The 15,938-nt window shown below is 37.7% G+C and overlaps 1 protein-coding gene across 1 annotated transcript; it reads left to right on the forward strand.

Moving 5' to 3' along the window:
• Nucleotides 1-224: 224 nt before the first annotated feature.
• Nucleotides 225-12,163, forward strand: LOC136283470 (uncharacterized). Its single transcript, XM_066172428.1, has 4 exons — nucleotides 225-1,363; nucleotides 9,172-9,982; nucleotides 10,208-10,981; nucleotides 11,099-12,163. The coding sequence occupies exons 1-4, from the start codon at nucleotides 225-227 to the stop codon at nucleotides 12,161-12,163; spliced, it is 3,789 nt and encodes a 1,262-aa protein (XP_066028525.1).
• Nucleotides 12,164-15,938: the final 3,775 nt, after the last annotated feature.

Below are 15,938 nucleotides of genomic sequence, written 5' to 3' on the forward strand. Positions count from 1 at the left end.
TTCTTACTTGGTTAAAATCCCTCAAATATTTGTACAAACTTCAATGGTTTGAGTGGAAAAAATACATAAATAGCTAAAACGGTTAAACTTTACACCATGAGATACCATCTTTGATGAGAAATATGCCATCAGGCCACCGCCACCTTTTTTTTCTATCCATACCTATAGATAGATAGTTTTTTGAAAAACTCAATGAAGATTTATCTTGTGCTCCCTAGAACGTAATGGATAGCTTTGATACTCTTGATGAGAAGTATCTTTTTTTTAGGGAGTCCCTTCTCAACACCATAGTAGAGAAGCACATGCCCACTAAAAGAATGAGATTTCGTAAAGTCGATGTGCCATATATGACACCTGAGTGGAAAAGGGCAATCAAAATGAAAAGGAAATTTGCTAAGCAATGCGCTCAAAGCAGAACAGAGGAAAACTGGGAGCTTAAGAGAATATGGAGAAATAAAGCTACTAACTACAGACGAAAAGCTATTGAAGAATATTGGAAACAAAAGGCAGATGACCTTAAAGCTAAGCCAAGCGAGGCATTCGATTCCCTACATCCATCACTCATGATAAATAAACTAAAGGCATATGGCTTCTCAGAGGAATCACTTAGCTTGATGAGATCATATTTTTCCAATCGACAAAACAGAGTTAAACTCAATGGAATCATGAGCAGTTGGAAGGATGCTGTTAGAGGATGCCCTCAAGGGTCATCTTTTGGACCCCTACCGTGGAACATTTTTCAAAATGATATGACGTCTATAGTGAATAATGCAAGCTTGTCAATGTACGCTGACGATCATCAGCTTTATGTAAAGGGATATTCAGTTGACTGCGTGAAACAACTTTTAACTGATGGGGGGCGCACTATGTCAAAATGGTACAAAGATAACTTTTTGAAGGGAAATTATGACAAGTACAATTTAATGTTATTAGGCAGGAAGAACAAAAATGAGGACAGTCCATCTATCAATGTCAAGATTGATGAACAGGTTATTAAATCATCACCAGACTTGAAGCTACTAGGAGCAACATTAGATGATGAACTTAGTTTTAGTGCTCACATAAGTGATATGTGCAAAAAGGCAAGTAAGAAAGTTGGTGTTTTAGTACGTCTTAGAAATATGATTCCCAGAGAAGCCAAGTTACAATTATATAAATCGGCAATTTTACCTAACTTAGCATATTGTCACATAGTGTGGCATTTCTGCAAAGCTTCAGATGCACGAAAATTAGAAAGAGTACAAGAATGGGCATTACGTGCTATATATAATGATAGGAATGCTACGTATGAGGAACTCTTAGAGAAGGGTAGACTCTCCAAGTCCAGTCAGAACAGACGATTACAAGATATACTAATTTTAATGTATAAGGTTTAAAATTCACTTGCTCCAGAGCATGTATGTAATATGTTTTTTCAGCAAGATAGGCATTAACTTAAGAAGTGATTTTCCTGTTCCTACACATATGGGGCAAGATTAGCCAGGAACTACGCAGTAAGACCAGTCTTCAGGCTTTCAGGAAAGGGGTGCGTGCTCTCAATGTACTTGGCTTGCTGGACGGTACGTGTGGCTGCTGTGCGTGCTCATCTTAGATTTGTGGATACGCATAGTGGCTTCTACTGTCTGGTTGCCTTGTGTATTGGGGTGTGCTCCACTATCTTCTATTTAATTCGTCTAATTTAAATTATCTAGACTGTTTAACTTTTTGAACTTTATATTCATGTTTCGACTGCTGCTTATATGTTTGCCCAATATTGTCTGCTTGCTTGTTTGTTCTGTTTGATTGTAAAAATTTTATATATTGATGTCATTTTGTATATAGATGATATTTTAAGACTATATTTTTAATGTTTTTACATATACTTACATTGTATTCATTTTATCTTTTATAGTGTCCACAATTAGCTTTTAGCTAAATACCTTGACACTTTAATAAAGTTTATGTATGTATGTATGTATGTACTGGTTAGATAGTCAAACTAGCGGAAAAAACTTAACTGCACAAGTTGCATGATCTATCTTCTATTACTTGAGTAGCTGAGATGGTGAAACTAGCTTCAATTGTTTAACTGAACAAACTATACAATCCTGCTGAACTGGCCCAACTGTTTTTTTTTCTTTGTCTAAATAGCTATAGCAGCTCATGTGGGCAATAAGCACAAATTAGCTGAAACGGTTCAACTGGTTTCAATGATCAAATAAGGGAAAACGTTCAAAGTGCACAAACTGCACAGTTTACCTGGATTGGCCCAACTGTTTAAAATGGTTCAACTAACCAAAACTGCTAATATGAACGAAAAGCATAATTTAGCTAAATCGGTCAAATTGCTTTAAATGAACCAACTGACTTAAACAGTAGAACTACTAAAAATACACTAGCTACCTGAATCGGCTTGACTAGTTAGAATTATCGAACTGGTTAAAACTGCTAATTAGGATAAAAAGGGCAATCTAGCTGAAATGGTCTAACTGGTTTTAATGTTCAAAGTAACGATAACAGTCAAACTACTAAAAAATGTGTAAACTAGGCGAATTTATTAAATTGGGAAAAAACGGTAAGTAAGCTACAATGGCTCATATGAACAAAGTGCACAAACTAATTAGATATGTCAGCTGATTTAAATGCTCAAACAATCGAGAATAGTTAAACTTTAAAAACTACAAAATTTAGCTAACTCAACTGTTTACGAAAGCGAAATTAGGTAAAATTGCTCTGGTGAAAAAGTAGACTTTACCTGAACTACGTTAATTGGTGAAAATGCTCAAGTTACCTGAAAAGAGCCAAACAGTATAAAATGCGCAAAATATGTGGAGCGGCACCCCTGGTTAAAATGGTCAAACTAGGTCAATCTAGCCTGATTGGTTAAATAGCCAAAAAAGCGAATACAGTTAAACTGGGCAAATGGCACCATTTATCACAATGGGTTGAAGTAGTTAAAATTGTCAAATTAGCCTAAATGGTTCAACCACACGCAAGAAAATGGAGTTTCGTACAGTTTGTGCAGATCAATTTATTAGGCTATTTACGCATTTTCTCTAGTTAAACCATATTAACAAGTTCTGTATTTGATCCTTTAACTAGTTGAGCCAATTAAACTAGTTAAACTATTTCAACTACCTAAGCCAATTAAGCTAGATTGTGGAGTGTGTGTAGTTGAACCTCGAACAATTTAAGCCAGTTTGATTATTTATGAAAGATTTAGGTTTTGATCGGGTCAACCGTCTTGGAAGGTTTGACCTTTTGACCAATCGGATAAGTTACAGTAGTTAAAAAATGATAACTATTTTGACCAATTCAGCTAGATTGTGGAGTTGAACGATTGAAGCTAGTTTGACCATTGACCGTTTGCTAGTTTGACAACTTAACCAATGAAACCACTTAAACTAGATTGTTTACTTTGTACGGTCGAACCAATGAAGCAGGTTATTTTGACTATTCTAACTTCTTAAATAAATTTAGATACATTGTGGTGAATTATGAATTTGAATCATTTAATTTAGTTATGCATTTTATCTTATAAATTTTAGTACACAACTTAGTCACAGAAAATGTTGCTGTTGATTGCAAATTAAAACTCCTCAAAGAACTAGTATTAACGTTCAAGAAGGAGCTGGAGGAAGTTAAACAGACTCGACGATGCTGAAGGTAGTCATGATGACTTGGAACAATATATTCGTAAATTTAACTTAATAATACACGAAATCCACAAACGCTAAGAAGAAGATAATGTTGAGAATGCTTTTAGTTTGTGAAAAATTCTGAGGTTCAACTTAACACGCGGTGACAAAAAAAACAAAACCGAAACACGACCGATGATCGTTTGTTTTAGTAATGACAACGCAAAAAGTCAACTTTATAAAGTCAGGATAAACCAACGAAATGCAACTTTACATGATTTACGAGGGGAGATCTTTACCAATGAAAACTTAAATGCATGGAGAGCGGAGCTATTCAGAGAGGCAAGAAAAGTTATAAAAAATATCACAATGGAAAAACGTGACTGGATGAAAAAATTTGTTTTGAAAACAGACTGAACTGTAAAAGTTTTCAAGATTAACAATTATGAGGATCTAAGAACCCTTTAACTCTAGACATGATTGTTGAAAATAAAAAAAGAAAAATCAGAAAACTAAACAACCTGTCTGGATTTTTGGATATCTTTTTTTAGTATATTGTGATCTAACCTCTCGAATTAGCACCTTGGAGTGTAGGCTTTCGGCCGGAGACGCAAGTAATTGTGTTGTTTGTTCGGTACTTATTTTGTAGTGTTGCTTAGTTTTTTTTTTCTTTTTTTCTTTTGCTTTTTCAATGTGTACTACTTTTAGAAGTAGTAGACAGTTTAATTATACTTGTCTCCGTATTCCTCTTCCTTCTCGTCTAACTGGCGTGCCTTCCTCCAAGACTATGTGGGCCGTGTCGTTTGTGACTTTTTCGAATTTGGTTGGCAACTTGCTTAGATTAACCAAACTTCCTGTGTTTCGCGGCGTGTTGACTTTCCCTTCCGCTGTTTAAGACTATTTTTGTTCCGAGATTTCCCTTGGTTGAGTGTCAAGACCTTTTGGAGCACTGCCTTTTAATGACAGCTTTGTTGTTTCTCCACTCAACACGGTGGCCAAGTGTGACTCTAATGAACGAACAGTGATCGTCGATTTGAGCTGCTCTCGCGGCTCATTAGTTAATGGTGGTACTCCTTCTGGCTACTTTATTGGAGAGATTCTGGAACTGAGTCATCACACTATTAATGCCATTGATTGTTTTGCTCGGTCGAGGTTGCATGCTATACGAGTGCAATCTGCGGAAAGCGCACCGCCAACTCTCCATCGATCCACATGATTAAAATTTACTTAGTTATACATGGCACAGTCAAGTTTTCAAATATATTCTTCAAATATATTTTGGTGAACATGGCGCATTTGTGATTTTTCAAGGACTGTACTGCCCCGGGGGCGGGTAATAAAATTGAAGTTTTGAGGCACGACGTACATAAATGACGAAAACGAAAGCGGAGTCAGTGCAAATCACTTTGAATTGTTTTGGAGCAGAATTAATTGAATCAAAATAAGCACATTTTTGGCAATTTTTGCTAAACTTGCTTCGGATACAGCAAATCGATCAGTTAAAGATAAAGCACGGCAAAAATTGACATTCATACCTATAAGTTTTTGCAAGGTGGCTTCCCAAACTTTTCAGACAAAATCTATAATTCTTGCGATGATCTAATTTGTAGCGATACGCGAACGCACCTGTTTGTCCGTCTGGTCAAAACCGTTATCTGTCCTCGAAGAGGGACCTATTTGCTATAAACAGACTGATTTCCACTGTTCAAGCTGTCGAGTGTTCCTTAGAACTTTTTCTTTCGATTTACAGTTTTAAAAAGCTGTTTCCCATTTGAGAACGGCACATAGCCGTCTTGCTGTCTTGCCCAACGACAACAACTTACTGCAGAGGAAACAACAACTAGCCAATAACAAAAGGAACATTTCAGCCAATCAACGTTCCCACATTTCGTTCCCTCTTACCACAATAAATATCAAACTCTCTGTGTATGGTTTTCACTTGAGTTTCAACACGTGTAGTCGATATGTCTGGCTGGACAAACAGCACCACAAATCGAAACTGAAAAATGTAGTCTCTTTTAATCAGTCGCCGCCGATGTGCCGCAAAGGAAAACTTCTCTAGAACAAATGGACCAATCGTATCCATTCGAAACCACCAAATCTCTTCAGGAAAAGCCAAAATCTTCAACAGAGGTTGCCAAACCAGCAAGCAGATGCAATCCGAAGAAGACATGCAGCTATCATAGCGTACCTCCACAACTCAAGTCCTCCCGATTGAAATACAAATTATGATTTATTGAAGAGTATGATTAAAGAGTTTGGTTGAGTTTTCCAACCATTTAAAGGGAAATTACAGGCTTAAACTCTGTCGAGTTTTCAATTTCAAAAGATCTATTTAGAACTATAATTTTAAATTTGAAGTGGTGATGTCAAGGAAAAATACCATATTTATGCCGGCCTTCATAACCATTCCCCTCTATTAACTATGTCTAAACTACCTGAAAATTTGAAATAAAGCCAAGTAGATTAAAGCTGCGTTGGGAACCACTCTTCCATCACATACATTTTTCTATAGGTTATTTACTAAACGCACGACTTTGATATTCAGCTAAATGGAACAATCAGGTTTTAGATTAAAGGTTATACTAGATTTAAACGTTAGCGCGAAAAATTATGAGACGGTTATGTCGTTCTTTGCAACAGGTCGATTGGCAGCATTTCGTCAGGGTATCCGGGCACATACTGACTTGCTTCCCACCCCCTAAAATTCAAACACCATGAAAATGGCTAATCATGAAGGCGCGAAACTACCCTTTCTCCCCTCAAAAGTTAAAACGAACTTGAAACTGTTATTAGCTAATGATTTATTGTGCCGCTTTCTACAAGTAGTAGTATACATTACTTGCATGGTAACTTACACAATGCTATTCCTCGCTTCGATTTAAACCGTTTAAGACTGTTCTGAGATATACTGTATTCTTAAGTAGTAATCTGCCATGTTCATCTCAATTTCAAGCAATCATGTAATAAACTGTATCTAAATATTGAATACAATAAAGAACATTTTGTTCCAAATGTTATGGAGTGTCATTAGCCTAGTTAAGGGGTGTGTATACAATACAGATAGAAGGATCACCCCTCGTCATCCCCGCTTGAGTTTAAAATATATACAATGTATACATTCATCAGACAAACTATGGTGTTATACAAGGATTTTCAGCCCTTAAAAAAGCTGTGACAACGCACGTGAAAAAATACGATATTTTTCCGCGTGTGTTTGATATCGCCAATCAGCTGCTGACAAGTCACACACCTTTTATGCCACTTGGTCACGTTGATGAATGAACGGCAAAGCCTTCACCATTCTCAATCCAAGGTCGTTTGTCAGAATATTTTCAGATTATGTCTGCCAAAAAGCAGAAATATTCGTATCGACGCTTGCAGACAGTGACGTTGAAACTTTTCTAGAAAGGGAAGAAAACCAAATACGAAATGAAAAACCGAAACCTACGTATTTAGTGGCTTTGATAGTTAAATTTGTCGCGGCCAAGAACGAAGATCGACCACTGGAAGATTTGCCACAAGCCGATTTTGGCCGGGTACCTGAATGATTTCTTCTGTCAGAAAGGACCAATTCAATAAATGAGAATTTTGTATATTGAAGGTTAGGCCCTTTATTTGTTTTTGTAGTGATTCAACGCTTGTTTTCATCTTGAGTGCACCAACGCATATTATGATTTGTATTCGGGGATTGTCGATCCTTTTATTTTAATTCATTAATAGAATCGACTTTTCTTGTCAAAAAAAGGCTCTTGTTTTTCTATGATAAACAAAATAATACGTGGTTGCTTGTGGATATGGAATTTCGTGTATATCGATAATAATGATTTACTGTGCCGTATATCGATATCTCACTCATTCGGTGAGCTCACTCGTGAGCTATCGAGTTAAACACCCGAAGATAAATTCTATATTTGCGTGCGCCCATGTATTATTCTCTACTCATCACATAAACTGTGGTGCTACACAGGGATTTCTGTTCCTGAGAAAAGCCGTAGCAACACACGTGAAAAAATATATAATAACGTCTTTTTTCACGTGTGTTGATATAGCCAGTCAGCTGCTGACACGTCACTCACCTTTTGCGCTACTCGGTCTGGTTGATGAATGAATGGCAAAGCCTTCACGATTCTCAATACAAGTTGTTGGTCGGAGTTTTTTTTGAATTATGGAGCTAAAACACTAAAAAAATCCGTATTGCTGACAGATAGTGAGGTTCAAACTTTTCTAGAAGGCGAAGAAAACCAATAAACTAAAAGAAAATCCGAAAGTTACGTATTCACCGGCTTTGGTGTTAGCATTTCTTTCAGCTTAGAATGCAAATCAACAACTGGAAGATTTTCCGTTAGCCCATTTTGGCCGTTTATCTGAGAGACTTCTTTTGTCGGTAAGGACATTCATTAAATGAGAATTTTGTAAATTGAAAATTACGACTATTGTTGTTTTTGTAATCATGATTCAACGCATTTTTCCATCTTAGGAGTTAGCGCCAACGCACTCTACGATTGTTATTTGGGGATTGTCGATTCATTTATTTTTATTTATAAATGAAGACGGGTTTTCTTCCCAATAAAGGGCTACTGTGTTTATATGATAAAAAAATAATACATGGTTGCTCGTAGATATGACATTTCTCTTCTCATGTTCAACTTGACATCTCACTCGTTCGCTGTGCTCACTCGTGAGCTATCGAGTTAAACACTCAAAAAGAAATTTCATACTTACGCGTGCCCGTGTATTCTCTATATATACACCATCCCTTGGTGAGAATTTCCAAAATCCGCTTAATGACAGTCAGATAAATAAAGTTTATTTAACTTTGTTTTTCTCTGTTGTCTCGAGTGATTTTGCGTGGTTACGAGACGGGGAATTACCCATTTTGCACTGATGCCCCTCAAAAGACGAAGGAAAAATACGAGGCTTGGAACTTCCAGGACTGTCTGGGCCGAAAGCCTCCAGAACTTCGCCGAATTGCTTCTGCCCCCAAATCACGATAGTTTCTATTCAGAACGAAGCTACTACCGACAGCTTCGGTTTCCCTTGGCTAATATTGTTTCTATGGACTTACCAAAAGAGCATTAAACTTGAGGAGTTACCTTTCCGCAAGAAAACAACAGGTAAAAATTGGAGACACGTTTTCTGATGGGAACTGGAGAGAAGAGAAGTCCCTCAGGGATGTGTCCTTGGTCCCATATTTTTGAATGTTCACATCAATGATTTATTATACCATATTAAGCTGGTAAACCTAAATGCTTACGCTAATGATCAACGGTTGTACTCGTCTGACAAGGACCTAGAAACACTAAAAACAGGACTGGAACACGCACTCGAAATTGCTTGACATCACCACTTCAAGTCCTCGACCCGAACATACATCAAGGAGTCGTGCACTACATGCCCCATTTTCCAGTTTTCAAGGATAGCAGCACAACAGCTATGAGAATCGTTTGCAACGCTTCAGCAAAGATATCCGCAAAGGCATTAAGCCTCAACGATTGCCATCATACAGGTCCAAACCTCATACAAAGACTACTAAATAGGTTACTCACTTCAGATCTCACAAGATAGCCTTCACTGCAGATATCGAAAAGGCTTTCCTGCAAATAGAGCTCAACATTCAAGACAGGGATGCTACGAGATTTCTTTGGCTCATAGATGTAGACAAACCAGCGAATAATCCAGACAATCTAGTCGTCTACAGATTCTGTCGCGTACTTTTCGGAGCCGCGCCGTCTCCATACCTACTGAATGCTGCAATACAGCATCACCTCCTCAAACAAGACGACTGGATATCAGAGGATTTACAACGTTCGATTTACATGGACAACGTTATTACGGGGACGGACACTGAACCTGAAGCCCTACAGTATTACACATCATCAAGAAACTGCTTCCAAAAGGCGGGTATGAATTTACGACATTGGACCAGCAACTCCCCTGTTTTAAACCGCCAAGCTCAAGACGACGGAGTATACGCAGAGCCAATGGTCAAAGTCCTAGGCGTCAATTGGAACACAAAGACAGATACTCTGTCACTTTCATTAGCAAAACTTATCAAAGAAATCAACCACACAGAAAAAGTCTCCAAAAGATCAGTACTAAGCTTATCCTCAAAACTATACGACCCCTTGGGATTTGTAGAACCAGTGACAGTAAAAGCAAAAATAATGATGCAGGAACTATGGAAACACAGCCTACCGTGGGACAAAGAACTTCCTGACAGCTTTAAGGAGAACTGGGTCAAATGGCTGAATGAACTACAAAATCTGATCCCACTGGAAATACCCAGACAATACTTCAATGCTGTTGGCAGTGAATTTCAACTACACGTGTTTTGTGACAGCAGCCAGCTAGCATACGGAGCGGTAGCCTACCTAAGGGCAACCACCCTAAAAAGTGGGACAAAATGTACATTCATAATGTCCAAAAGTAAAGTAGCACCCATAAAACCACAAACAATGCCGCGATTAGAACTACTTGCAGCAGTACTCGGGGCAGAATTATCTAAATACCTATCAAATACCATACTTTCAAAGTTCTATACATCGCAAATTATACTGTGGAGTGACTCACAAATTGTGTTATCATAGATATCTTCATCCAAGCCTCTACGACAACAGTTTATCCGTCATCGAGTGCAAATGATTAGAGACATTAGCTCGCAGAGTACGTGGAGATACTGCCCGACCACGTCCAATCCTGCAGACCTCATTACCAGGGGAATAGACGTTAAAGACTTTATATCTAAACAGCAGAGTTGGAATCAAGGACCCTCATGGCTTATAAAGCAAACACAGGAATGGCCATCTGTCAACGACAACCAGTTACAAGACAACAGAGGAAATTACACGGAGACCCAATCAAGTATTAATCTCGCAAGCGCACAAAAGAGCGCAAATTTACTGAACGTCATCGACATCACCAAATACAGTATCTGGAACAAGACACTACGAGTTACCGCGCTCGTTATACTTTTCACCGGGAAACTGAAAGGGAAAACAAAATCTGACACAATTACTACCATAGACATGAAACACGCTCGCATCGTTCTACTCCAATCTGTGCAACAATTCTACTATAGAGACATCCTATCTAAAATCAAAGACAAAGCTAAAAGCAAACGGCCAGCAATAATACAACAACTTAGCCTCTATTTAGATGATGATGACTTGATACGATGTCGCGGAAGGCTTAAATACGCACAACTTCCACACAACACCAAGTTTCCAATATTGATGCCGAAGGAGAGTCACTTGTCAACGCTTATTGTTAGAGCAACTTACTGCATAGTTTTGCACGACGGCGTACGTGAAACCTTAACGGAACTCAGGCAGTCCTATTGGATACCTAAAGGGAGACAGCTAGTAAAAAAGGAAATAAGGAAGTGCGTAACTTGTAGAAAAGTAGAAGGACCACCATTTCGCTCAGTTAACGCTCCTTCATTACCATATATAAGAGTCACAGGGTCCTAACCCTTTCAGGTGACGGGAATTGACTATGCCGGACCATTATACGTGCGTAATGCCCACAAAGAAGTCGGAAAAGTCTACATCTGCCTATTCACCTGTACAGCAATACGAGCAGTACATCTTGAATTAGTAGAGGATCAAACAGCCAGCGCATTTTTGATAGCCTTCAAGAGATTTGCAAATAGAAGAAGAATTCCAGAATGCATAATTTCGGATAACGCGAAAACGTTTAAAGCAGGTTCACAAGATCTAAAAGCCCTCAAAACACAAGTGATGGAAGCAGCCGAGTCTCAAAGGTTTCTCGCTAACCATGGCATCAAATGGAAGTTTATCACAGAAAGAGCCCCCTGGTGGGGTGGCTTTTATGAGCGATTAATCGGACTAGTCAAAAGAAGGCTGAAGAAAATGATTGGAGACACGTCGCTGAATTCTATCGAATTACAGACCATACTTAAAGAGATCGAAGCTACACTTAACAGTCGGCCACTTACTTATGCATATACAGACATCAACGACGGTCCACCCCTTACCCCATCCCATTTCCTCTGTGGACACAGGCTTCTGACACTGCCAGATACAGAAGAAGACTCCGACTACATCCCTCAAGATTCGGCTAAAGATCTAACTAGACGAGCGAAGTACCACCAGAAAATAATGCAAGCTTTCTGGAAACAATGGCAAAGGGAATACTTAACCGGTCTCAGGGAACAACATTTATCGCAGAAAAACAAAAACATATCGGGGGAACCAGTGACTCGAGGGAAGGTTGTTCTGATACATGACGAAACACCGCGAAATCAATGGAAACTCGGAGTCATCATTCAACTACATCAGGGGAAGGATGGGTTGGTACGCTCTGTCACCCTAAGAACAGCAAGAGGAAACCTGATCTCAAGACCTATCGAGAAACTTTACCCTCTTGAAGTGTTAGCCGAGGAAGATAACCTACAAGGCTCTGAAGAGAAATTCAAGAACCATAAAGAAATTAGATCGACAGGCCAAAAACGAACACAACGAGCTGCTGCTCAACGAGCTGCAATAAAAATAAATGAACTCTCTAAACTTAATGAACTTTAAATACTATTACTTTTTGACAGTGTAAATATCTATGATCGGCATTTTATGGCTGGCCCGGGAGGGTGTAATGAAATCAGTACATTAACGGCTAATTATGAACGTATAGTTAGTGTTCATTATGTACGTCACTAATGAGATAAAGAAGTCTTGACTAACTAGAATAAACACAAGATCACACACAGTTCAGTCTGATTGATATCTCCGAAACAGTTGCTATGGTAAAAATGGAATGATTGTAAATCCGTACAAGCACCAGCCAATGATGCTTGGCGCGAACACTATTTATAAATTCTCTTTTCCCGTTAACGATTCAACTGATTTATTGGATGTAACTATTGACAAGGATTTGAGCTTAATCGTCACATCACACAGATATGTAAGAAGGTTAAGAAACAATCTAGTGTTCTCAAGAGATTTAAAAATATTATAACCAGAGATGTCATGTTACGTTTATACAAGGCTTTCATCCTACCACACCTTCAAAATTGCTCTCTAATTTATTATTTTCTTGACTCTAGAAATTGTGATAAATCAGAACAAATGTATTTTACGATTTATTTTCAATGATTCAATGCCTAGTTATAATGAACTATTAAAGAAAGCAAATTCTTACGATACTTTTCAAGAGCAAATATATTTCTACGTGTCCTGGATATCTAAAAAAAACTATTCGTTCTTCGTAACTCCAGTTATTCATTAAGAGGAAACAATATTCTGACCTTACCTTTACCGAAAACAACAAATAACGGACCTGAACGTATCCGATGTCAAGCAGCAAAAATGTGGAATTCGCTCTCATACCGTATGAGAACAATAACATCATATAAAGATTTTAAGGCAGTCATAAAGAAAAAGAAAATGAACTTGTAATGGTAGTTTTAATGAACGCATTTAAATAATTTAATTAATTTAAATATTTTCTTTTTCGAAGATGTTAGCGCAACAAAGCTACTTAGACAATTCGAGTTTAAATAAAGTGTATGTATGTATGTATTAATGTAGGTATGTATGTATGTCTGACTCAAGCATCTTAGACAGAAGAACAATGCTCCATCATGCTTCGTGAGTTTTTTCGAGAGTAACCTACTGATTTTGAAGTAGCAGTCATGTTGATTATCTTCTTCCTCAATCAAGAGAAGATCAATGATTTTCTTTCTTTCTTCTTTTCTGGTGATCTGTTTTTATCTTTGATGAAATACCTAGGATTCTTCTCACTGATCCTGAAAGGATAGACTTTATGCCATTACGACCAATCACAGTGACTGGGATGCTGCCATAAATAAACCTGCTTATCTCAGTCAGCTTCGTGGGGAATGTGATTCCATTTCATCTCAGCTAATCCTCACATTGCTCTCTAGGTTGAACCTTTCAGTGTTTTTATCAACAGGATTAAGTGCTTTTTTAATGCACCAATGTAAACAGTCATTATCATCTTCGTTTTTCATGTTTATGATGACCTTCTTTTGCTGGAAAGATTTCGGGAGTTTGATGTATGACGAAACTCTCGGCGCATCAAGCTGTGAAATGTATGTCGAGTAGGTGACCTTTATAAATCTTCAATTGCTTCCACTTTTGTTGAAGTTCTAAAGTTTCTCTTAAGGCGTCTCATTGAAGATGTCACCAAAAGATTGTTAATCAATTCATTGCGTAAATGTGAATAACTGAACTGGACTAATCCATTCTCATTTTCTCTCACCATCTCACATGAGAGAATCATAACTCTCAAGACCTCAGGTTTGACTTTTTCCGTGAACTCTTCAACACCATATCCTTCAATGCCTTTAGATTGAAATTGTACTGCAAAACCTCTAAACGAACTTTCCGATTAAAAAGGTTTGAATGACTAACTGTTTATCGAGAGATTTCAATTAATTTACTTCCTTAATGTTTTTTTTCCTTTTTGTTCTTTTTGAGCTTTGCTTGATTGTTCTTAGTTTCTTTTTCAATCTCTTAATCTTTCTTTTTTTTTTTTAGGAGAAATGGGGAATGGTTTTTTTTCCCTTCTGATGCTCTCTTTCCTTGCAATAGTTTTGCTTTTTCGACTTGTTTTGGGTTCGGTTTTCCAAAAGTTCAACAAATTCAGCCTTTCTGAGTTTTGAGTAGCCTCTGTGTCTGTGAAGTTTTGCTCCCGCTTCTAATTCAACCACTGTCATCTTTTCTATGTTATTAGTAATGGTAATAGGACGGAGTGAAATCCAAGTTTCCTCAATATTGCCTCAATATCAAATTAGGCAGATAATTGTCTCAAAAATGTCTCAAAATCAAAATGTCAACTGTCTCCAAATTGTCTCAAAATAGAAATGACCTTGAAAATTGTCTCGAAATTATCTCATTTCCAAGAATGAGCCATAAAATTGTCTCAAATTTGTCTCTCCTTTCCAAAAATGAGCCAGAAGATCGTGCTTCAAAATTTTGTAACACAATCAAAATGAGCTAGAAAATTCTTTAAAAAAAAAGGTCAAAATCAAAATGACCCACAAAATTATTTTAATGCTGTCGTAAAATCAAAAGGAGAAAGAAAATTCTGCCTCAAAATTGTCTCAAAATCAAAATAAACCTAAAAATTTTCTCAAAGTTATATCGTTTCCAAAAGGGATCCCGAGAAATGTTTCATAACACTATGCAGTGGTGTGGGGAGGTTCGGGTGAAATCTGAGCTAGGTTAGTGATTAATTTGAATCTTAATTCAGTTAATTAAAGGCTTACGATCGACTTCTTTAGTCCACATCATGTGTCGACGGCGGATGATTAGCAAATGGGAAATTGTACAGATTTTTGGCTTGGTTCCTACACGTTAATTGATGAAGCATATTTCAGAAGCAATATCTGTTGCAGCAGTAATTTGATTATACCCCAGATTCTTGGCTTTTTGTCCATTTGTTTCTGTATCTCCTCTTAGAGAAGAAGGCAGATCATTTTAATGAACACCAGCCCGATTTCTTTATTTCTACTTACCGTCTCGAAAATGCGACTAACAAAGTGATTTAGGAACTACATGGGAAATGTTTTGTCCGGGTTTGTCCAGGCATTGAACCTCAGATATTGTATTCACCACCGAGACTCTCCTCTATACTTGTGTCCTCTGGTTGACAGCACTGTCGTTGTCTCTATTTAGATTCAACTCTCCTCGAGTTTGACAATCTTAACACCAGTTAAAATAGTCAAACTTGCTCAAACTTGTTCCTAAGTACTGATCAAAATAAGGAATTCGTGGAGGTGTTTCAATGATGGCAAATCGATATTCAAAAGCAAAAGCAAATGTGTCGGTGAAGATCCAAGGAAGCCATCAGAGTTCTTGATGCAAACAATCTTTATAGTCGGGCAATGTCAAAAGATCTTCCTTTTGGAAAGTTTACACGAGTTTACACTGTCTTTGAGAAGTGAAAATCATCACCTTGCATCCTTGAGGTTGATCTTGAGTGCCCGTGGGAGATTCATGATTTGCATGACGATTATTCACTTGCTCCTGAGAAATTGAGTATCACCAAAGTTGAATAGCTCCTGCTAAATCTGAATGACCAGGAGAGATAGTTGTTTGTCATAAAGCACCCAAACAATATCTGAATCTTGATTTTAATATCAGACTGGTTCTTGCCTCAAGTTAATCAGTCACAAGCATGAGGTAACAAATACTTCCATTATTCTCGATGACCGCGCGGCCCTCAGAGATGTGAATGAGAAGATAATATCACCATATCCTTCCTCTTCAACTCTCCTCGATTTGTTAGAATTAATCAAAATCTTCCAAATCTCATCCAGCGTGAAAACACCTTGAT

The sequence above is a fragment of the Pocillopora verrucosa genome, chromosome 9 (genome assembly GCF_036669915.1).
Source record: "Pocillopora verrucosa isolate sample1 chromosome 9, ASM3666991v2, whole genome shotgun sequence".
Taxonomy (NCBI): domain Eukaryota; kingdom Metazoa; phylum Cnidaria; class Anthozoa; order Scleractinia; family Pocilloporidae; genus Pocillopora; species Pocillopora verrucosa.